We start from the raw sequence: 25815 nt of genomic DNA, 5'->3' as shown, positions 1-25815 counted from the left end.
TCTTGCGCCTTGGCTGTGTTTGTGGAGGCCGCTTTCTCAGTTCCCTTTGGGGACTCAATTCCGGGCGATTTCATCACCTGACTGACATTCCATACTCATGTGTAAGCTTCAGTTTCTTGCGCTAATTTTACAAAACATTCCTTTATTTAATGCAATATCACATTTATATGTATATATATATACCTTTTTAGATGCCATTACCATGCCTGCTCCTGAGGAAGTGAAAAATGTAATTCACGAAACGCGTCGAGCCTATGAGGCAAACAATATACCCACAAGTTTCACCTGGCATACACGAATGTTTTGTAGTACCTCCTTGAATGTTTATTTATGTTGTTACAGTTTTTTACCAAACCTTATATATACATACCCCTTTTACCCTCATTGTACTGTATTTTTATATTATTATCAACTGCCATTTATACAATATTAAAAACACATGATGTTAATTGATTCTATACTTGTTTTGTGCTTACCAGCCCAGGTATATGCAATATCATATATAACACCATGTGCCCAGTGGCCACATCTCATACAAAGTCCCAAACATTTTTTGAGCACTATGTGCTCTACATGTAATAGTAGACATAGGGATGGAGACCCAAGGCAGGAGTCTCATTCAAAGTCCCACCAATCCTCTAATACCTTTCCTTTGTCCTTCATTTTTCCCTTCCCTCCCCCCTTCCCTTCTTCCCTTCCCTTTCCCCCCACCCCATGTTTTCCTCCCTTTTCCCTTTAATAATATTGATCCAGGGATGGAGATGTGAAACCAGTGGTTTTATCATTGTAATATAATGATGTATTATCCCAAATTGGCACCATATATACGAATTACATATGCATTGGGTATTGTATATTGATTTTGTATGTTTATTTAATACTGGTTCTCATTGTTTTACTTTTTTCACCCATGTCATTGGGTTGTGTGTCTCCCGTGTGGTCCCTTTTGGGAACTGCGATGCGCCCCGTCCGCGTCCGTCCTTCTCTCCCCCCTTCGGCCAGATACCGAGGTGGGGGCGGGATCTTCGGCCGTTGCCGCGACGCATCGGCGTCACACCTCTCCGTGCAGGGTATTACGTCACACGCTTGTTGGCGTCCCTGCACGTGACTCCATCAGCGTTCATTTGAGGGAGACCGTCTTGGGCAACACCGGCTTGCCCGATGGACTCCCTCCGTACTGAACAGCTTTGTGACGCTGAGAGCTGCCTCCCGCCCGGTCCCAGCGTAGGTTCCATGACTCACTTTATTTAATTGTCCCAGCCTCACTATCATCCTCCTTTTCGTCACATTTTTTCAATATCCTCACCCTTGGGACTCTCCTTCCCTAATAATTGTGATTCTCACTTTATTTTTCATTTTTTAGCACTGTTTTCTTTGATGTTTTAGGGATGTCACTGGTCTTTATAGTTCAAACACTTTTCATGCATGTCTCACCCCTTTTTTTCTCTCTGCTTTGGTATGTCCATATAGTCACATACTTCTACCTCACACTTTGGTATACTGACTTGGATTCTTTTTTCATATGGTTTGGGCTCATCCTTCTTTACCATTCTATGCTTATGTATTTTATGTATGGATCACTGGTTTGATTTATGCATATATGCATATTTACATCCCTTTGTACAGTGTCATGCTATTACCAAATCGAGCCCTTCAATACCTCTTCCTGATTCCTTTACCACACCATGGATCTTGCGCCTTGGCTGTGTTTGTGGAGGCCGCTTTCTCAGTTCCCTTTGGGGACTCAATTCCGGGCGATTTCATCACCTGACTGACATTCCATACTCATGTGTAAGCTTCAGTTTCTTGCGCTAATTTTACAAAACATTCCTTTATTTAATGTAATATCACATTTATATGTATATATATATACCTTTTTAGATGCCATTACCATGCCTGCTCCTGAGGAAGTGAAAAATGTAATTCACGAAACGCGTCGAGCCTATGAGGCAAACAATATACCCACAAGTTTCACCTGGCATACACGAATGTTTTGTAGTACCTCCTTGAATGTTTATTTATGTTGTTACAGTTTTTTACCAAACCTTATATATACATACCCCTTTTACCCTCATTGTACTGTATTTTTATATTATTATCAACTGCCATTTATACAATATTAAAAACACATGATGTTAATTGATTCTATACTTGTTTTGTGCTTACCAGCCCAGGTATATGCAATATCATATATAACACCATGTGCCCAGTGGCCACATCTCATACAAAGTCCCAAACATTTTTTGAGCACTATGTGCTCTACATGTAATAGTAGACATAGGGATGGAGACCCAAGGCAGGAGTCTCATTCAAAGTCCCACCAATCCTCTAATACCTTTCCTTTGTCCTTCATTTTTCCCTTCCCTCCCCCCTTCCCTTCTTCCCTTCCCTTTCCCCCCACCCCATGTTTTCCTCCCTTTTCCCTTTAATAATATTGATCCAGGGATGGAGATGTGAAACCAGTGGTTTTATCATTGTAATATAATGATGTATTATCCCAAATTGGCACCATATATACGAATTACATATGCATTGGGTATTGTATATTGATTTTGTATGTTTATTTAATACTGGTTCTCATTGTTTTACTTTTTTCACCCATGTCATTGGGTTGTGTGTCTCCCGTGTGGTCCCTTTTGGGAACTGCGATGCGCCCCGTCCGCGTCCGTCCTTCTCTCCCCCCTTCGGCCAGATACCGAGGTGGGGGCGGGATCTTCGGCCGTGGCCGCGACGCATCGGCGTCACACCTCTCCGTGCAGGGTATTACGTCACACGCTTGTTGGCGTCCCTGCACGTGACTCCATCAGCGTTCATTTGAGGGAGACCGTCTTGGGCAACACCGGCTTGCCCGATGGACTCCCTCCGTACTGAACAGCTTTGTGACGCTGAGAGCTGCCTCCCGCCCGGTCCCAGCGTAGGTTCCATGACTCACTTTATTTAATTGTCCCAGCCTCACTATCATCCTCCTTTTCGTCACATTTTTTCAATATCCTCACCCTTGGGACTCTCCTTCCCTAATAATTGTGATTCTCACTTTATTTTTCATTTTTTAGCACTGTTTTCTTTGATGTTTTAGGGATGTCACTGGTCTTTATAGTTCAAACACTTTTCATGCATGTCTCACCCCTTTTTTTCTCTCTGCTTTGGTATGTCCATATAGTCACATACTTCTACCTCACACTTTGGTATACTGACTTGGATTCTTTTTTCATATGGTTTGGGCTCATCCTTCTTTACCATTCTATGCTTATGTATTTTATGTATGGATCACTGGTTTGATTTATGCATATATGCATATTTATATCCCTTTGTACAGTGTCATGCTATTACCAAATCGAGCCCTTCAATACCTCTTCCTGATTCCTTTACCACACCATGGATCTTGCGCCTTGGCTGTGTTTGTGGAGGCCGCTTTCTCAGTTCCCTTTGGGGACTCAATTCCGGGCGATTTCATCACCTGACTGACATTCCATACTCATGTGTAAGCTTCAGTTTCTTGCGCTAATTTTACAAAACATTCCTTTATTTAATGTAATATCACATTTATATGTATATATATATACCTTTTTAGATGCCATTACCATGCCTGCTCCTGAGGAAGTGAAAAATGTAATTCACGAAACGCGTCGAGCCTATGAGGCAAACAATATACCCACAAGTTTCACCTGGCATACACGAATGTTTTGTAGTACCTCCTTGAATGTTTATTTATGTTGTTACAGTTTTTTACCAAACCTTATATATACATACCCCTTTTACCCTCATTGTACTGTATTTTTATATTATTATCAACTGCCATTTATACAATATTAAAAACACATGATGTTAATTGATTCTATACTTGTTTTGTGCTTACCAGCCCAGGTATATGCAATATCATATATAACACCATGTGCCCAGTGGCCACATCTCATACAAAGTCCCAAACATTTTTTGAGCACTATGTGCTCTACATGAAATAGTAGACATAGGGATGGAGACCCAAGGCAGGAGTCTCATTCAAAGTCCCACCAATCCTCTAATACCTTTCCTTTGTCCTTCATTTTTCCCTTCCCTCCCCCCTTCCCTTCTTCCCTTCCCTTTCCCCCCACCCCATGTTTTCCTCCCTTTTCCCTTTAATAATATTGATCCAGGGATGGAGATGTGAAACCAGTGGTTTTATCATTGTAATATAATGATGTATTATCCCAAATTGGCACCATATATACGAATTACATATGCATTGGGTATTGTATATTGATTTTGTATGTTTATTTAATACTGGTTCTCATTGTTTTACTTTTTTCACCCATGTCATTGGGTTGTGTGTCTCCCGTGTGGTCCCTTTTGGGAACTGCGATGCGCCCCGTCCGCGTCCGTCCTTCTCTCCCCCCTTCGGCCAGATACCGAGGTGGGGGCGGGATCTTCGGCCGTGGCCGCGACGCATCGGCGTCACACCTCTCCGTGCAGGGTATTACGTCACACGCTTGTTGGCGTCCCTGCACGTGACTCCATCAGCGTTCATTTGAGGGAGACCGTCTTGGGCAACACCGGCTTGCCCGATGGACTCCCTCCGTACTGAACAGCTTTGTGACGCTGAGAGCTGCCTCCCGCCCGGTCCCAGCGTAGGTTCCATGACTCACTTTATTTAATTGTCCCAGCCTCACTATCATCCTCCTTTTCGTCACATTTTTTCAATATCCTCACCCTTGGGACTCTCCTTCCCTAATAATTGTGATTCTCACTTTATTTTTCATTTTTTAGCACTGTTTTCTTTGATGTTTTAGGGATGTCACTGGTCTTTATAGTTCAAACACTTTTCATGCATGTCTCACCCCTTTTTTTCTCTCTGCTTTGGTATGTCCATATAGTCACATACTTCTACCTCACACTTTGGTATACTGACTTGGATTCTTTTTTCATATGGTTTGGGCTCATCCTTCTTTACCATTCTATGCTTATGTATTTTATGTATGGATCACTGGTTTGATTTATGCATATATGCATATTTATATCCCTTTGTACAGTGTCATGCTATTACCAAATCGAGCCCTTCAATACCTCTTCCTGATTCCTTTACCACACCATGGATCTTGCGCCTTGGCTGTGTTTGTGGAGGCCGCTTTCTCAGTTCCCTTTGGGGACTCAATTCCGGGCGATTTCATCACCTGACTGACATTCCATACTCATGTGTAAGCTTCAGTTTCTTGCGCTAATTTTACAAAACATTCCTTTATTTAATGTAATATCACATTTATATGTATATATATATACCTTTTTAGATGCCATTACCATGCCTGCTCCTGAGGAAGTGAAAAATGTAATTCACGAAACGCGTCGAGCCTATGAGGCAAACAATATACCCACAAGTTTCACCTGGCATACACGAATGTTTTGTAGTACCTCCTTGAATGTTTATTTATGTTGTTACAGTTTTTTACCAAACCTTATATATACATACCCCTTTTACCCTCATTGTACTGTATTTTTATATTATTATCAACTGCCATTTATACAATATTAAAAACACATGATGTTAATTGATTCTATACTTGTTTTGTGCTTACCAGCCCAGGTATATGCAATATCATATATAACACCATGTGCCCAGTGGCCACATCTCATACAAAGTCCCAAACATTTTTTGAGCACTATGTGCTCTACATGTAAAAATGTAAACAAGGTGTGCAGCGCTTAATATCGACCTAACAAAAGATGTGTCAATGAGACCCCAAAGACCTTTAAAATAATAAACACAAGATGAAATGAACACCATTTAAAACATATAGTTAATTATATTAAGAAAGTCCATAAAAAGTCCATATACATCGATGAACCACTCAGGAGAAAAATCCCGTTCACCGTGTGCTGGTTGTAGCAACAAAGAAAGAAGAGAAATAGCTGCGCTTGGTCACTAGGAGGCAGCCAGTACATAGGTAAATCAGACCAAATACTAAAATAAAAAAATTGTGTACAGCGCCAAAACAATGTTTAAAACATGTAAATGGAAACTTAATAGAAAACAAAGTCCATAAAGTCCATAGATGAGTGCATGAAAGCCAGTTATTAGTGGAAAAAAGGAAGGAAATCCAGCACCAAAGAACTTCCTAACTAATAATTCTTGCAGAAACCACGTGCTCTAGTGGAGGTGTCTCCTTCCTGGAACTCTTGACCCCCAATTAACAGAGGTCAAACAGGCATAGACCAAACTGGAAGCTCAGGTTAGAACGATATCTCCAATGGTAACTGGCACCAGGTCAGACGCACTCGTTCCCAAGATAATGATGTATCCAAATAATTCCACTCCTTCTGAGTTCCTCCGCAAGGATAGTTGAGGATATACCTCTAAAAAACAAATGGAACTCGGATGGTGTAGTATGTTCAATTTATTAAAATCAACAATACATGATAAAAAACTCACATGTTGGTAGATGACCCAAACATTTTTTTTTGTTCTGCTAGTCCTACTCATGGAAGAGGCAATGTAACCCAGTAGTTATGATTTATGGGGCACTGTGCCCATCTATGAAAGAAAGAGAAACTAGGACATGTAGTTCTCTCATGTAAGCTACTCTTTGGAGTTAGTTTAGTGTGAGAGATAGTGAGAGGACTATACTGTGGTACCATCCCAGAGAGTGAGACAGAGTGAGAGAGACTGAGCTACTGGAAAGACAATGTTGAGGGATGGAACTACTGCCAGGATACAGACTTTGCCATACAGACCAGAGGCTCCTAGGCAAACCAAAGTGAGCTGACACCTAACCAGAGGGACCCACTACTACTGTGTAGGCGGGTTTGGTAAGTGGGAGGTGCAGCCATGACTTGTTGCTACCATTAGAGACTAAGTCCTTAGAAACTGGCTACACAGCTACTTTATAGCTCTATTGCTGCCTGCAGACCTTATTGACTGTCCTCAAGCGCACCAACAGTGTCATTGGGCCCAATATCTGCCAGCTGAAGTCAGGACTAAAGACTGCCTTTACAGTTGCTACCCATAGACCCTTGCCCCTTTTTTCAGTTAAGAGGTACCTCACAGTGGACGCTATACCATACCCTAGCCATTCTAAGATTGCATTCTAACCCAGTTGTAGGGTTAATATTCACATTGCAGTTAACATGTTTTACGCACTGTGCATTGCTGAATTTGCTGATTCAGGCGTTGGAGTCAGGCTCTATACCGATAAATGGAAATCAAGTTAATTTGGTAAAGCTATTACTCTGTCTAGCAGACTGTCCAAATGTACCTGTGTGTTCTGATTTACTGTATTTATTACCTGTCAGTTACTCTGACTCGCATCAATAAAGGTATCTATACTTGTGTCCTACACATGCTTGCAATGACTCATTCAACCAAGTGTGCCAGTGAGGATGAGGTTGTTCTTGGATTTGAGGCACAGAACAGAGAGCCCAAAATTACCAAGGGGCTCCTTTGTGGGTAGCACAACATGTGTATATTGTCAAAAGTATTGGGACCCTTGCCTTTACACGCACGTGAACTTAAAAAGTGTTTACTATTGATTTAGCCTACACCTTGCAGCTATAACAGCTTCAATGCTTCTATTAAGGCTGTCTACAGGGTTTAGGAGTGTGTCTATTGACATTTTTGACCATTCTTGCATTTGTGAGGTCAGGCATTGATGTTGGATGAGAAGGCCTGGATCACAGTCTCCACTCTGATTCATCCCAAAGGTGTTCTATCGGGTTAAGGTGATGGCCAGTCAAGTTCCTCTGCCCAAAAACCTTTAGGACCATAATTGTTTTATTTAATAAAATTAATTTATTTACAGCATTGCATGACCAAGTAATTGTCAAAGTGTTCACAGCACTGGACACTGAAAAATAGCTTGGTAATGAAGGGGCAGGCTGGCACTAAAATGGTTAAAAATCACCACAAGTGGGTGGCACAAAGCTAAAGGCTGCAATATACAGTTATCTTAGGATCGCCTTCAATAGTTCTACTTCCCTTAGTTAAACAGTTCTTTTTTTGTAAATAAAAATTGTATTTTCTCTGAAGTTTAGACAACTATACATTTTCCTACATCTTGAAACCCAATAAACACTAGATTAGAAACAAAATATGCTTGGTAGTACCCCAAGAGGCACCTCCCTATTGTACATACAAATGCAGTTTACCCATTGGGACTTTAGATGAAGTGCCACACAGCCAGTAATAAAAACATAGTATAGATTTATTAAGTATATGCCAGCAATTGAACTGGGAAAATGTGTCATAATGCCAAACAGTTGGCCCAAATATACAAACCCATTACATGGTTATATACATTAATCAAATAGTCCATGGTAAATGTGTCATATCATCTATGGTGACCCAATGCGTTTGATGAGTTCAGTTTTAATCTTCAGAGTTGATGCATAGACATAATCTATAAAATAAAATGGTTAAAAAATCTAACATAGTAACAAACATGGAAATGTATCAGGTACTGTAGATTGAAATGTGGGAATCAGACAGAGGGATCCATACTCACAAAGATGTAGAATGCTGCCTGCCAAAGTCAGTCAGTCTCCCGTGGCTGCCGGTGGGACTTTGGCATGCAGCATCCTGCATCTTTGTGAGTATGGATCCTTCAGTCTGATTCCCACATTTGTTGTAGAAGCATTTAATGTGTCACCTATTAAAAATGGGTTTATTTGATAAACAGTTGCACAAATGTTGCGCAACATAAAAAAAAATTGCAGCCACAAATTTTTATGCTACAGGACCTTTGCATTCATAAAACATTTAGTGTTCTGTGAGTTTTAAGCAATGTTATAGTTAAAAATTTAGATTTTAACATGTATGTGAAAAATTAAAAATTTGCTCCACAGGGGAAATGGTTAAGTATATAAAGCCCCGTGAGGAGTAACATCTTAAATAAAATTAAAAGCCTTTAAATATGATGAGAAGAAATTACAATAACGTATAATAACACAACATACAGTAGTTAAAATGATTTCTTATTTATATGTAAATCCCTTATGTATATTATTCTAATGACCTGTTATTTTTTTTTCATCCCATATTTTATTTCAAAGACAACAAAGAATATGATGCATATCTTTCATATACCAAAGTGGATCCAGACTCTTTAGATCATGAGAGCAAAGAGGAAGAACAGTTTGCACTAGAGATACTTCCAGATATCCTGGAAAAGCACTACGGATACAAAATCTTTGTTCCAGACAGAGATATGATCCCCAGTGGCAGTAAGTACAATTTAAACTACATAGGAGTTTGGGGATGATAAATGAACATATCTTAAATCAGTTGTATTTAGAGCTGTTATTTTTTATGCTGATCATGACCTGTGAACAGATCACTGTGTATAACTTAATGGGGTGCAGTCGTTCCTGCAACTGGGATTGGAAAAACAAACATACAAGAGAATCCTCTTACCTAACAGCAATGCATTCACATTATGTTCTGAATAGAGTAATGCAGCCTTTCTATTTCATTACATCCCTTTTGATTCTGTATTCTGCTGTTTAGGTCTCTAGTGGGCTTATTAGTATCACTAAGAAAGAAGAGGTTATTGACGCTAAACCAAGTGCTTCCCAAAAAAAAAAAAATACTTTTTATGCTTTAGTTAGCTCTCTTAACCATCTTATCCTGTAACCTCCAACCCCCCTTTATAATTTATGATTAAGCATATCAGATAGCACCAACAGCAGGTGGGGCTAACATCAGTAGATTTTATCCTGTCCTACGCAAACATATTACCAATTTTGTCCTCAATCACATACCAAAAAGTCTGGTTAAATACTCCAGTAAATTGCTTTTCCCCTACATGCCTCTATTGAGTATACTCAACAACCCTTCTTTCCCCCACACTATGATGACCCCAGTTGACTTTTATTGTAAACCAATGCAGGCTTTTGGAGATGTAAGATATAACCACCTTGAATTGTGCACTTCATTTCTGTTTTCTGCAATATTCTCACCATGTCCTTTTCTTTATGCATTATTGTTACATCCAAATCCGAAACTACAGTGAAACTTTGGTTTGCGAATAATGTGGCATACGAGCAACATTTGACAGCAAAAAATTGTAACTTGATATACTAGGGCGGTTTTTATAAACGAGCAGTAGAAGGATCACAGTTTTATTGTAAAAAAAAAAAAAATTGGAATGACACAATGTTAAAAATAATATCCCGCATTAAGAAATCTGGTGTATACAGAATGTAGCCAGAAGTCCAGGGGTGCTGGTGGCTCCCAGCACTTCCTGGAGAACTCTGAGACACTCCTAGCGGGGTGAGGCAGGCGTAATATGTTTTTGGAGTGACGTCAACAGTTCCCCAGTGTCTCCAGGTTCTCCAGGAAGTGCTGAGAGCCACCAGCGCACACAGACCTCGGGCCACATACTGTATACACCAGCGGATTTACACAGATGAGCACTGGACTCCTTAACACAGGATATTTTTTTTAACATTGTGAGTGTCATTCAAATTTTTTTACATTAAAACTGTGATCCTTCTACACTTAGAGGCACAAAAAACAAAAAGAGCAATGCCATCTAATTGTAGCAATATGCAGTGTTGGGGTAGTTACTCAAAAAATGTAACTAGTTACTAGTTACTTCTGTAAATTGTAATGAGATTACTTTACTAGTTACTGCATTTGAAAAGTAACTTCACTACTTATTACTTTTCAAGGAGGAGAGGAGAGATTGGCGCAATCAGATGATCAGAACTGTAAACAGTTTCTATGCATATAGCTAGGTATGGCAAGGTGGGCTTCAGTGTACAAAGTCCGGTGTGGCTTGCTGAACACTTCGATGGCTGCCTCCAGTAAAGGGTGAAGTAACCCTGTATGACCCAAAACAAGAAGAGAAAAGACCGGGCGCCGATCTAAGTGTAGCAATAAAAACTTTTAATAGCAATAGCAAGAGTACTACTCACAGGAGTATGTTAAAAACAGGCATCTCAATAGTGGGTGTGCAGAGTTCGTCCGGGGGGTCCTCCAAAAGTCCTGTTGGAACTGGTGCTGCGAGGGATATGCAGCGGCTTCCTGGTGCGGGACGCGCTGATCTCTCTGTGTTGATCCGGCAGCGTGGGTCCGTAGGATGGAGGGCCGTGGTGTCACTTCCTGGTCGACTCTGCGTGCTTGAACGGCGACGCGTTTGCGGAGCATGCGCTCCTTCTTCAGGCCGTGCAGGGGCCATATTGGATGTGGGCTTTTATGCCAGTAGTGTGGGGAGCTCGGGTACGGTGGCTCAATATGGCAAAAAGGTACTAGCACTGCAGGGGAGCGCCTCGGGGATGTGTGACAGGCAGGGAACAGTGTGGAGAAATCAGGATGAAGAAAAGTGTATGTAGCTTAAAACTTTGATTGGCAACATATGTTATGAAGTGTCCCGATAGTGTGTGGCATAAGTGTCGGTCTGTATTAGATTTGGGAAAGGGGATGCCAATTGCCGATGGGACTGGGGGTGATGGTGATGGTCAGGAATGCTTGTGGAAGTTAGAAATTTGGACTAAAAATAAATATAAATAATTAAAGGTTGGAACTTAAAAGATGAAGATAAATGGAAAATGAGATATAAAATGTTACAGGTGTGAGAGAATGTACGGACCTGTAAAGCCACATACACATGCACTAGCTGCATATATATGCGCATATATATGCGCATGCTCACATGTTTACGCGTAAAAGATGTATGTATGGAAAATGTATATATAAAAAAATGAGTATATAAAAAAAGAGTATATAAAAAAATCTCTACATATAAAAAAACTGTATATATAAAAAAATCTGTATATATAAAAAAATTCTGTATATATAAAAAAATCTGTATTTATAAAAAAATCCTGTATGTACTGAAAATTCCTATGTGGAATGTACATAAGGATATGAAAATGGTGTAAATGAAGAGTATGTATAAGAAATATATATATATATATATACATATATATATATATATATATATATACATACACACACATGTTTACAAAAATGGTGTAACATATACACATACATATCATATATTCTATAAGTAAATATGCGAGGTGTAAAGAGAGGGGGGGGGGGGTTTTGGGGGGGGGGGGGGGTTTATGAGAAGTGTGAGAAAGTGTTATGAGATTGTAATGCATTGGATGTGGGACGAAAAGGTGGTGACCATAGTTGTCGGGTGTGGTGGCAATTATTGTCGGGAACCATGACAGTAATTGAGGATATTGGCGAATTACCATGGTGAAGCATAGACAGCAAGGAGTTGGATGTTAAGGTATGGGAAGTGGTCACGTTCGAGCGGTAAACACTTGGGACGTCTCAGGTGGTATACATACATATATATATATGTGTACATGTATGTACACACATACATATACATATACATACAACCATATATATATATATATATATATATATATATATGTGTGTGTGTATTCTTAGCTCTAAAGACCTATATATGGGTACTTACTTTGGACGTTGCACTGGGAAGGGAGTTGTAGTCGGTGGAGATGGTTGGATGATGGGATGAGAGAAACCGCTGGAAGAAGAGATGATGAACCTGGGCAGAAAATATTCACATTAATATGAGAAGACCAATTGGGGGTAAATGCACTGTAGGGGGAGGGAGATGGGCTACTTATTACTTTACTTTCCTCTTTCTTAATTGACCGTGTAGAAGAAGATACATGACACTCTTTCTGCATAGAGTTTATTGTATAAACACAGGCTTTGGGAAACATGAGAACAAAACCTGAAAAAAACAGAATAAAACATAAAGTACAGCAAAAAGTCATAAACTTCATCCCTCTCTATTCTTCGAAATAACGATTGTATCGCACGGCTTGGGTAACGCAGGAAAGCGCATTCCTATAGCCTAGTAAAGTAGTGAAGTTACTTCCTATAGCCTAGTAAAGTAGTGAAGTTACCAATATTAGTATTGTAACTAGTTACTTTACTTAGTTACTAAAAAAAGTAATGTAGTTACTGTAATTAGTTACTTTGTAACTAGTGTTGAGCGAACACGGACTGTATTATTCGTGTTCGTACCGAATAATTGGATTTTTTGTACCCGAACACGGACACGGACACTTTACTGTATGTTCGGGTAAAAATCCGTGTTCGGTCGTTTTATTTCCGGGTTTTGCATGCTTTGGCGCTCTTTTCATGGCGGGCTTTCAACAGCCAATCAACAATCGTTTAACTGGTGTGCCTTAAGCCATCCCAGCCATGTCTGCAAATGTCTCAGTAGCTGTGATTGGCCGTCTGAAGCATGTGACCAAGTCTTTATAAGTTCGAGGCAGCCGCAGCGGCGTCATTATGCTGCTTAGATTCAGGGACAGAGCACACATCAACGTGCTGGCTGCTGATTAGGGAAAGATAGGCAGGAAAAAACCATTTGTGTCCGGATAGAATTGAGGGACAGGTCGGAGTGTTTAGGCAGGGCGAGTTGTAGGCATTTTAGGGATAGAGTCTGCTGAATTATAGGGTCAGTGTCTTCTACAAACTACAATCGATATTGCTGTGTGGGGGGTGGGGTCTGCACTCAATCCTGATCTACGATCTCTTCTCAATCCTGTTAGGGACAGAGTCTGCTGAATTTTAGGGAAACTGTGTTCTACAAACTACAATCGATATTGCTGTGTGGTGTGGGATTGGAGATAGGCAGGTGTCAGTGATCCACATCCATTTTTCTGTGTGTGAGCTGCAGTGAACACAATCTTTTTGGGCTGCAGTGAACACAATCTTTTTGGGCTGCAGTGAACACAATCTTTTTGGGCTGCAGTGAACACAATCTTTTTGGGCTGCAGTGAACACAATCTTTTTGGGCTGCAGTGAACACAATCTTTTTGGGGTGCAGTGAACAAAATCTTTTTGGGGTGCAGTGAACACAATCCTTTTTGGTGTGCAGTGAACACAATCTTTGTGGGGTGCAGTGAACAAAATCCTTTGTGGGGTGCAGTGAACACAATCTTTTTGGGGTGCAGTGAACAAAATCCTTTTTGGGGTGCAGTGAACAACATCCTTTTTGGGGTGCAGTGAACACAATCTTTTTGGGGTGCAGTGAACAAAATCCTTTGTGGGGTGCAGTGAACACAATCTTTTTGGGGTGCAGTGAACACAATCTTTTTGGGGTGGAGTGAACAACATCCTTTTTGGGGTGCAGTGAACAAAATCCTTTTTGGGGTGCAGTGAACAAAATCATTTTTGGGGTGCAGTGAACACAATCTTTTTGGGGTGCAGTGAACACAATCTTTGTGGGGTGCAGTGAACACAATCTTTTTGGGGTGCAGTGAACAACATCCTTTTTGGGGTGCAGTGAACAACATCCTTTTTGGGGTGCAGTGAACACAATCTTTTTGGGGTGCAGTGAACACAATCTTTGTGGGGTACAGTGAACAGAATCTTTGTGGGGTGCAGTGAACACAATCTTTGGGGGGTACAGTGAACACAATCTTTGTGAGGTGCAGTGAACACAATCTTTGTGGGGTGCAGTGAACACAATCATTGTGGGGTGCAGTGAACTCAATCTTTGTGGGGTACAGTGAACACAATCTCATACTTCTGAAGGTTTGAGGGTGCTGCCTGTTCCATACTCCCCCTACTCCTCATCTAGCCTTTTAGGGGTACAAACAATAGTAATTGGGGCCTAGTGTGGTTGTGTACGTGTGATATACATACACTTTTTTGGGATCATATTTTCTATTCCGCTATTTAATCAAAAACCTTTGGGGATCAGTTAAATTGGGGGATAGTCTGTGTTGGTACGTGTGAGAGAGATCCACCTTTCCAAGTTGTTGGGGTTCATCTCATACTTCTGAAGGTTTGAGGGTGCTGCCTGTTCCATACTCCCCCTACTCCTAGCCTTTTAGGGGTACAAACAATAGTAATTGGGGCCTAGTGTGGTTGTGTACGTGTGATATACATACACTTTTTTGGGATCATATTTTCTATTCCGCTATTTAATCAAAAACCTTTGGGGATCAGTTAAATTGGGGGATAGTCTGTGTTGGTACGTGTGAGAGAGATCCACCTTTCCAAGTTGTTGGGGTTCATCTCATACTTCTGAAGGTTTGAGGGTGCTGCCTGTTCCATACTCCCCCTACTCCTAGCCTTTTAGGGGTACAAACAATAGTAATTGGGGCCTAGTGTGGTTGTGTACGTGTGATATACATACACTTTTTTGGGATCATATTTTCTATTCCGCTATTTAATCAAAAACCTTTGGGGATCAGTTAAATTGGGGGATAGTCTGTGTTGGTACGTGTGAGAGAGATCCACCTTTCCAAGTTGTTGGGGTTCATCTCATACTTCTGAAGGTTTGAGGGTGCTGCCTGTTCCATACTCCCCCTACTCCTAGCCTTTTAGGGGTACAAACAATAGTAATTGGGGCCTAGTGTGGTTGTGTACGTGTGATATACATACACTTTTTTGGGATCATATTTTCTATTCCGCTATTTAATCAAAAACCTTTGGGGATCAGTTAAATTGGGGGATAGTCTGTGTTGGTACGTGTGAGAGAGATCCACCTTTCCAAGTTGTTGGGGTTCATCTCATACTTCTGAAGGTTTGAGGGTGCTGCCTGTTCCATACTCCCCCTACTCCTAGCCTTTTAGGGGTACAAACAATAGTAATTGGGGCCTAGTGTGGTTGTGTACGTGTGATATACATACACTTTTTTGGGATCATATTTTCTATTCCGCTATTTAATCAAAAACCTTTGGGGATCAGTTAAATTGGGGGATAGTCTGTGTTGGTACGTGTGAGAGAGATCCACCTTTCCAAGTTGTTGGGGTTCATCTCATACTTCTGAAGGTTTGAGGGTGCTGCCTGTTCCATACTCCCCCTACTCCTAGCCTTTTAGGGGTACAAACAATAGTAATTGGGGCCTAGTGTGGTTGTGTACGTGTGATATACATACACTTTTTTGGGATCATATTTTCTATTCCGCTATTTAATCAAAAACCTTTGGGGATCAGTTAAATTGGGGGATAGTCTGTGTTGGTACGTGTGAGAGAGATCCACCTTTCCAAGTTGTTGGGGTTCATCTCATACTTCTGAAGGTTTGAGGGTGCTGCCTGTTCCATACTCCCCCTACTCCTAGCCTTTTAGGGGTACAAACAATAGTAATTGGGGCCTAGTGTGGTTGTGTACGTGTGATATACATACACTTTTTTGGGATCATATTTTATATTCCGCTATTTAATCAAAAACCTTTGGGGATCAGTTAAATTGGGGGATAGTCTGTGTTGGTACGTGTGAGAGAGATCCACCTTTCCAAGTTGTTGGGGTTCATCTCATACTTCTGAAGGTTTGAGGGTGCTGCCTGTTCCATACTCCCCCTACTCCTAGCCTTTTAGGGGTACAAACAATAGTAATTGGGGCCTAGTGTGGTTGTGTACGTGTGATATACATACACTTTTTTGGGATCATATTTTCTATTCCGCTATTTAATCAAAAACCTTTGGGGATCAGTTAAATTGGGGGATAGTCTGTGTTGGTACGTGTGAGAGAGATCCACCTTTCCAAGTTGTTGGGGTTCATCTCATACTTCTGAAGGTTTGAGGGTGCTGCCTGTTCCATACTCCCCCTACTCCTCATCTAGCCTTTTAGGGGTACAAACAATAGTAATTGGGGCCTAGTGTGGTTGTGTACGTGCGAGATACATACACTTTTTTTGATCATATTTCCTATTCCGCTATTCAATAAAAACCTTTGAGGATCAATTGAATTGCGGGATAGTCTGTGTCGGTACGTGTGAGAGAGATCCACCTTTCCAAGTTGTTGGGGTTCATCTCATACTTCTGAAGATTTGAGGGTGCTGCATGTTCCATACTCCTCTTCCTCATCCTCCCTTTAGGGTAGGAAAAAATTTAATCGGGCCTAGTCTGTGTTTGTACGTGTGAGATACACAGTTTTTTATCCTATTCCGCTATTCAATACACACCCTTTTGGTGTAAAAAACATTAAATTGCGGCATAGTTTGCATATTTGACATTTGCATATATTGTGCCTTGTTGCGCTGTTTTGGGTACTCCACCAACATGGCCAGTGGCAATGACGCCATTCTCAGCTTAACTATCCCACTTCTATGCCTCCTTGAAAAAACAATTTGGGCGATGATGGAAGAGGATGTGGCACAGGATGAGGAGGAGGAGGAGGAGGAGGATGAAGAGGTAACATTTCAAAGGCTTTCAGGGCAGTCATTCGCAAGGGGCTCCGAGGGTGGGTTCCTGCACACACAAACGCCAGGGACACAATTGTCCAGCAGGGGCACAGTTCTGGAGGATGAGGAGGATGAGGAGGAGGAGGAGCTGGAGGAGGAGCTGGAGGAGGAGATGGAACCATGTTCACAGCAGGGTGGCACCCAGGCCAGCTCATGGCCATCACTGGTGCGTGGCTGGGGGGATACAGAGGACACGGACGATACACCTCCCACAGAGGACAGCCTTTCGTCGCCTCTGGGCAGCCTGGCACACATGAGCGATTACATGCTGCAGTGTCTCCACAACGACCGCCGAGTTGCCCACATTCTAACTTGTGCTGATTACTGGGTGGCCACGCTGCTGGATCCCCGTTACAAGGACAACGTACCGTCCTTAATTCACTCACTGGAGCGCGATCGCAAGATGCGCGAGTACAAGCGCACGCTGGTAGACGCCATGCTGCTGGCATTCCCATCTGACAGCGGGGCCACAGTGGAAGCACAAGGCAGAGGAGGAGGAGGAGGAGGTCGCCAACGCAACCAGGGCACCGCCAGCACCTCAGAAGGCAGGGTTAGCATGGCCGAAATGTGGAAAAGCTTTGTCAGCACGCCACAACAAACAGCAGCACCAGCAGCTCAGATGGAACGTCTTAGCAGGAGGCAGCATTTTACCAACATGGTGGAGCAGTATGTGTGCACACGCCTACATGTAGTGAATGACGGGTCTGCCCCCTTCAACTTCTGGGTCTCCAAATTGGGCACATGGCCTGAGCTTGCCCTTTACGCCTTGGAGGTGCTGGCGTGCCCTGCAGCCAGTGTATTATCTGAACGGGTATTTAGCACGGCTGGGGGCGTTATAACAGACAAGCGCAGCCGCCTGTCCAGAGACAATGTGGACAAGCTCACGTTCATTAAAATGAACCAGGCATGGATCCCACGGGACTTTTCCGTACCTTATGCAGAATAGCAATGGATACCGACCTTACCCACCCATTGTTCCATTTTTGCTCTTTCTCACTCTTTTGGGGTGTACCCTCATTTAAAATTTTTGAAAAGAAGCAGTGTTGGCTACCTCGTCCTCCTCCTCAGGGCCAGATTAATGTAGGGGCTATTGGAGCTGCAGCTCCAGGCCCCTACCTTTTATATAGGCCCCGGGTTGGCCATATTCACTGTTACCGCTCTTCTGTCACTTGTAAACACAGAAGTCTGGCTTCTATGCTCGCTTCCCCAGGCAGCACCCTCAGAACCTCCCCACACAGCGTGAAGGCCGGACAAGGAGGGACAGTTGGCGATGCATGGATGTGTTTATGGGCTTCAGAGACAGCATCCCATGTTGAATTAGGCATGCATGGCTGCACCCTTCCTCCTCTGGGTGCATGGCAAGGCACGGCCCTTAAGGCCCTTCAAAATCCTCAGCACCAAGCCCATGATGCTGTTAATCCGGCCCTGGTCCTCCTCCACCGCCGCTTCCACCTACACCGCCCATAGGTGTGCGCAGCCTATTGCATTAAGGTGTGCACCCCAAAGTTGAAATACACATGCATGTGTTTGCCAGCAGGGAGAGTAATGTATCGGGGCCATGTACCTGTAGGCAAGGAGAAATAGAGCAGAGCAGGTCCCAGGGAGATCTTTCCCATCTCCTCACTGGCAATGCTATGTGCCCTAGGTGATTAGGGTGTGCCCAGGCACACCCAGCACACCCTGTGCGCACGCCTATGTCACCGCCACATCCACCACCACCTCAACCTCCCTCCTACTCCATATGGGCCTCGTCCTTCAGAGATGAAGAAGAACATTGTTTTATTTTTCTGTTTTTTTTTTGTTGTTTTAAGTTATTTCCCTATCCACATTTGTTTGCAGAGCACTTGCCATGCTCTTAATTACGTTTTGCTGCCATTTGCAGCACTCTAGCCCTTTCCTTTGGTGTTTTAGAGCCATTTTAGTGCCTTAAAGTTCGGGTCCCCATTGACTTCAATGGGGTTCGGTGTCCGGGAAAAGTTCGGTAAAAGTCCGGGACACGGACCCGGACTTTTTTTTAAAGTTCGGCCGAACCCGTCGAACACGGACATCTAGGTGTTCGCTCAACCCTATTTGTAACTAGTTACCCCCAACACTGGCAATATGATTACACTTTATACTTTATTTTGTATTGCTGTAATCATTTTTGTATCAATAAATGGTTATGGAACGATTCATCTGAGTTTCCTCTATTTCTTATGGGGAAATTCGCTTTGATATACGAGTGCTTTGGATTACAAGCATGATTCTGGAAAACATTATGCTCACAATCCAAGGTTTTACTGTATGTGTAATTCAGCTTGAAACACAGATTTTCCTTTAACCTTCACCCCTTTTAAACACATATGCCTTTGCAATCCCTTGTCCAAAGGAGTCATTTCTTCAATTGGTAGTTCCACCTAGGAGGAATGCCAATCCTATATGATCTGGATGGCTACCGAATCACATCAATTGTCTCAGATCTGGAACACAATGGCACATGGATCACTAAACCTTTTTTTTTAATGAAGCTTACCACAAGATGTTACTTAGATGGTACATGCTCCATCAACATCCAGCTAAATTCAGGTGCTTTGGACCTTTCAGCGGGACAGTAAGATGGGGGAGACAGGGGGACACTAACACTGATCTAGTGGGACTGCCCATCAAACGATTCTGGACCAGAGTCTATTAACTGGTATACACTGTCCTGGGTAACAACATTCCCAAAAATGCACATGAAGCTCACCTTAATCCCCAACCAGTGGGCTGCACTGCCAATTTAGGCTTATTGCTTTTTCAAAATTGCCAAACTCTTGCATGCTGGTAGTAACCCCACAGTAGTGCAGGGCAAAAAAAAAATGACATGTTTTTTAGTCAGTGAAAAACTGCTTGCCTTTCTCCATGATAACATTACGAATTCCAGAAAGGCTTCAACTCCCTAGATAACACATTGGTTCCCTAGAAGCTTTCTACATTTCCCTATAGACTATCCAACCTCAAGCTAAACATAGGAATGTGTTTTTTATTTATTTTTTAGCATGGGGCAGCCATATGGGCCCATATCAATTTCCCTTCAACCCCTACCCTGTCCTTCTCCCTCTATAGACTCTCCTGTATTGACCTTTTATGCTCTATCAATATTTATTTTTTAGACTCTCTATTTTCCTTGATTTAACTCCTTGTTCTGACCCCTGCTGAGGCACAACCACATAACTACATCCCGGGCCTAGCTGGTCTTGCCTAGGGCACAAAATAGTCTATCAGCGGCCCTGACTACATCATCATAACCTTAAAAGCACCGTACAGTGTACTATGCATCCATCTTGACAATAAATGAGCCAGTGGATTGATTTTGATGCCTTTGCATGGTAATGCTTTCATGTGTCATACTATTTAATAAGAATCAGTGTCTTTGATTTTCTTTTTTTTTATTTTGTATAAAATTTAATAAAAAATACAATAAAAGGGTATTAGAGTCAGAAAAGATAACAAGCTGTGCAGGTCTGAGCTAGGTAATTATAGCAGAGGGTCAGAGCTGACTTTAGGAAATGAATGGTGGCTCTTGGTAGTCTGGGCATGTGAATGGTCACTTTATGGAGACATCAGGGGTCTATTAGACCCCCGATGTCTCTTCTGTCCTCCACTGCAGCTAAATTAAGCACAGATCAGGCACTACAGTGCTTCTCACTATGGTAAAAGTGATCAAGCAGCTAAAGAGCTGCTCAGATCACTTTTACTAAACAGCCAGCTTTAAAAACTTATAGCAATCTCATTAGCTTGTTTTAACCACTTCAAGTCCTGGACATTTTAAAATGTCTTAAAGACATGAAATAGTTGAAGGTTTTTTGACACTGCCAAATAAAAGATGGTACGCCAGTCCCTTATTACCTCCTCTCCATCTGTCAGTTTTATGAGCAAATCAGTACGTAACGCTAATACAGATGGGCAAGACAAGAGTCCCTCAAACCTCAAGAAAATGTTTACAGTAAGTACAAAAATTGTATTTTCTTTGTCATCAGTTGAGGGACACAGGAGCTATTCAATGTATGTGGAAATTGTAGTAGAAAATATTTTATTGAATGAATTCCTGAACAAGCCTAAATGAAAAAAGTAGAAACAAATATGTAATTTGCCACTAACAAGGTAAAGCACTAAGAATCTGGTGTTTCAGAGCAGGGTAGGTAGCACCACTAGGGGGAATATTGCTATCTGAAAAAATTATGAACCTCAAAAAGAATGTGAAGGACAACCAATCAACCACCGCAAAAAGCAGGTGGAACAAACTTAGACAATAGCTAAATTTGTCCAAAAACAAGAGTGTTTGGCAACAAAATTAGAAGCCTAGGATACCTAACCCTTTACCTCAGAGAAAAGAAGGTTGGACAAACAATGTATTTCTAGGCCAAAGACCAACTGACGGACAGCTAAAGAATACCAATAAACCTTGACTTCAGGGAATGAGAAATTCATAATATACAGTAACAGCCCTTGCAGCAGCAATATGGAGGGAAAGACCTTCCAATTCACACCTATAGATGTTACAGCGGTGTTATAGTCCTGGTATAAGTTGGCTGATTAATCATATATAGATATATATATATATATATATATATATATATATATATATACAATTAGTCTGATAAAGTGAAGACAGTGCATCTTCTAGTAAATAAGTTCCAAAAGGTGTAAATGGGATAGAATCCGCTGTACTCAAAATCAAAGACATTACCAATTTTCAGAGATGTTCTATTATTTTTTCAACAATGGGAAAGCTGTGAAGTTAAGGCACACTAGTGTGGTGGGCATATTAGTCATTGCTGTAACAGATTCTTGAAATTTACTTAAAGCTCAGTATGACCAGTTCCATATCAACCTAAAGGCTCTGGCGATGCTAATGACTCCTTCTTGCTTCCTGATTGGATACAGAACGAACATGATACAGGAATATATAAACTATGATACAGAAAATCCCAAAAATTTTGAAAAAACAAATGAGACAGATACCTAGATGCAGGGTATAAAGTAGAAGCTACAGGTTGAAGCCTAAGAATTCATACTGACACAAAGAAATTTCCAAGAGATCCACCAGAATGAGGAAACCACCTGCTGGTAAAAGTGGGGCTATATTTTAAATAGAAGTTTTATGGCTTTGAGATATGCGTTTCACATGAGAAGATAACATTCATTGCCTACAAGCTACTACAGCTGTACTGCCTGAAGATTGGGGTTCTTTTTCCTCATCAACATTGAAGCACATGCACAGTGTGACAACCAGTGGATCAGAAATGCCACCATCAAGTGCATGACAGAAGAGATGCCTTCCCTCAAAGGGTAAGTTTATAAGCCACCCTTTGAATGTATCCTTTGCATCTCAGGCACAAAGTACTATACACATATGAACACACCATTACTGCCATGCAAGAGGCAAACTTACATGCCTCTAAGAAGGCATTTCAACAGAAGCATAGTGGCTCAGACATTTGATCCACCTGTTCCAGAACACAAAGGTTTTGCTGTGTTGGAGGGGTCCTTATTAAAAAATATACTCCTTTGTGACACAGTTTCACAAATCAAAGTCACTGCCAACAGCGGACTGAAAGTAGTTCCAGACTAGGTAAACAGAGACATCAATAGGGAGTCAAACTGTATTAGTCAAATCCTAAAAGGAAACAAATAGTTCAAGTTTTCCTCAGCAGAGCCAGGGAATAAGCATCTAACCCCATTTAATACAAGGAAATAACTGAGGCATAACGGTTGGAGGCAGAGTTATATTGAGTATCTGGCTTAACAACTTGTTTTTTTTTGTGTCTCAACTTCCTGAAGGCAGCAGTATTGCCCATATGTTGACAAATTACTATTTCCCTGTGTCCCTCAATGGACAATAAAACGTTTTTTGTCCCTTCCTTTCCCAGCATCTCAGCAGCTGTAAATGAAACTCAATGCAAAAACACCCAATATTTTGTAAGCAAAGTTATACAGCACTAAAACAAATTAAATAAATACATAAAAGGCTGTTTATGTCAAAATTTTAAAAAATATGGAATTAACGGACCATTAGGGATGGCCTGAACACCCCCCTGTTCGGTTTGCACCAGAACATCTCAAACAGGGAAAAAGTTCTAGCGAACATGCGAACTCTATTAAAGTTTATGGGACTCGAACATGGAAAATAAAAAGTTTCTAATTTTAAAGGCTTATATGCAAGTTTTCCCATAAAAAGTGTGTAGGGACCCGGGTACAGACCTGACGGACATGTATCAATGCAACATTTTTTTTTTTAAAGGAGCAATGATTTTAAAGATGCTTAAAGTGAAACAATAAAAAAAGAAAAATTATTTGAACTATCATGCCTGTGGGGTCCCCTTATTGTGCCTGTAAAGTGGCGATGTATGGATCCTGCTGCAGCAATACTGACATTTCTAAAGGAAAAAATTTAATCCAAACTTGCTCGCGGCTGCAATGTATTGTTGGCTCCCGGGCAATACAGATTTAAAAAAATGAAAAAAAAAATGAAAAAAAAAAATTACAAAAGGCTTTACCTCTTAAGAGGCTACCCACCATATGCCCGATCTTCAGCTTTGACAGCTCTTATTTAGGCCATGGGCAAGCCCACCCACTTACGTCACCCGGAGGCACCGCCCCCTACTAACGTCACCGGGTGATATAGCCGAGTGGCCCCACCCCGTTGCCTATAAAAGAACTGTCAAAGCTGAAGATCGGACATACGGCAGGTAGCCTCTTAAGAGGCAAAGTGTTTTGTAATTTTTTACTATTTTTCATGTCCAGCAGGCATTGTGATTGACGATGGATTTACATCGTGGGACACTTTTTTTTTTTTTTTTAAGGTTCTTAAAGGTCAAAAACTGTGTTCTCTGGTTTTTACACTTTTCTGGTGAATGGGTACTATGTACTTGATAGCCATTCACATGGGGGGGGGCCCCTTGTTAAAGGGGGCTTCCAGATCCTGGCTAAGCCCCCACCCACAGACCCTCACAACTGCAGCCCAGGGTTGTTGGGAAGAGGTCCTTGTCCCCATCAACATGTTATGGTATGGTACAGGAGGGGACGCTCACTCATTCCCCCCTTTTCTTGCCTACCAGGCTGCATAGATTTTGGGGGGGGGGAACCCACGCCATTTTTTATTTTTTTATTCTGTCATAGGCTTTCCCTTAACCACTTAAATACAGGGCACTTTCACCCCTTCCTCCCCAGACCAATTTTCAGCTTTCAGTGCTCATTGGCATCTCTAGGAAATATTGGTCAGCTTGACATGGCACCTGCTCCCTGTTTTTAACATTGGCATCTATAGGAAATCTTGGTCTGCTTGACATGGCACTGCTCCCGAACCATAAGTGACAGGGACACAAAACATGGTGAACACTGAGAGGGGACCCAGGACTACAACATATCCATACATTTTAAAAGTGGAGTATGCCTGTACACAACACTGTCTGATCACACTATCCACTAACTACCTGCCAAATCTCCATTGTCACACACTATACATGGCTGCCGTGTAAGCAGCAGCCTTCAATATTGTGGGGCGTGGACTAAGCCCCTGAGCCAATCATGGCTCTGACAGTACATTGTGCTGTGATTGGCCAAAGCATACAGGTCAGGTGCATGCTTTGGCCAATCATCAGCAACCAATGCACTGCAACAGTGCAGTGCATTATGAGGCGCTCATCAGCAGGTGAACTTCCCGCCAAGCGCCCCATTTGTTTGTGTGTTCAGCGAATACACGAACAGCTGATGTTCTTGTGTTCAGCGAATACACAAACAGCTGATGTTCGACTCAAACACATAGCCCATCCCTAATGACAATCTTCACAAACTTTACAGAGTGAATTGTGCAAACAAAATATAGAGTGGAATTGACAAAAAAAAAGTGCACAATGCAAAGTCCAAAATACAAAATCCTATACTTCTCATCCAATGTATCCCAGCATTTGGTATAGCTTTATTTCAGTAGTTTTAGTGCCAATAAACTTTATTTACAATTATTGTGTTTTGTTAAAATAGGAGGAGAATAGCAGAGTAAACCACTGCCAAAAGTTTTCCTGGACTAAATAGGACATTGGTGCTAGTGACCTTTGTTCTCTTTAGCACTAGCCATTGTAACTCCTTGCTGTATTGTATTTAAAATTGCTACAAAAAATGGTAATTCAGATCACTTTGAAGTACAGGATATGAAGGGAAATTTCCCCAGCAGGAGACACAGCAAAAAGTAACTTGATAGAAATCCTCACATACACCATCTGAAACTAAACAAATTTGTATTTACATACACTAACTATATGCATGAACCAGCCTTCCTCAGGGATCATAACTGGGCAGCACTATAACAAATTTCAAAACTTGGAATGTCCCTTTAAAGACCGGGTAAAAGGAAATTGGTGCTTTATAATGTAAGAGATTAATCTCATTCATAACAGATTTTCTGAACTACTCAATTAGTTGTTCCCCCCGGAAACAGTATACTGATGGTCATGCACAGGAATCAGTCCTGTAGATGTGAAAAATCATATCCATTAGCTACTTTACATTACTCAAATTTTGATATTTTTCGCACAGTGTTACTTTAGGTTAGGCATTGAAAAAAAGTGTCCAAATAGAAAGCAATAACTATGATGGTAAAATTCTAGAGGGATATTTCTGCGCTAAAAAAGTGATAAAGATT

At 41.5% G+C, this 25815-nt stretch overlaps 1 protein-coding gene across 1 annotated transcript in view; it reads left to right on the top strand.

Annotated features, from left to right (window-relative positions):
* The window catches only part of IL1RAPL2 (interleukin 1 receptor accessory protein like 2), a 1216730-nt gene that overhangs the window by 1145559 nt on the left and 45356 nt on the right, over positions 1 to 25815 (top strand). Inside the window, exon 10 of the mRNA XM_082264611.1 lies at positions 9016 to 9186. Within this exon, the coding sequence (XP_082120737.1) occupies positions 9016 to 9186 (171 nt within the window). The remainder of the gene's footprint in view (positions 1 to 9015; positions 9187 to 25815) is intronic.

The sequence above is a fragment of the Pelophylax lessonae genome (assembly GCF_965119305.1).
Source record: "Pelophylax lessonae genome assembly, chromosome: 7".
NCBI lineage: Eukaryota > Metazoa > Chordata > Amphibia > Anura > Ranidae > Pelophylax > Pelophylax lessonae.
This window is presented reverse-complemented; position numbering and strand designations above follow the sequence as displayed.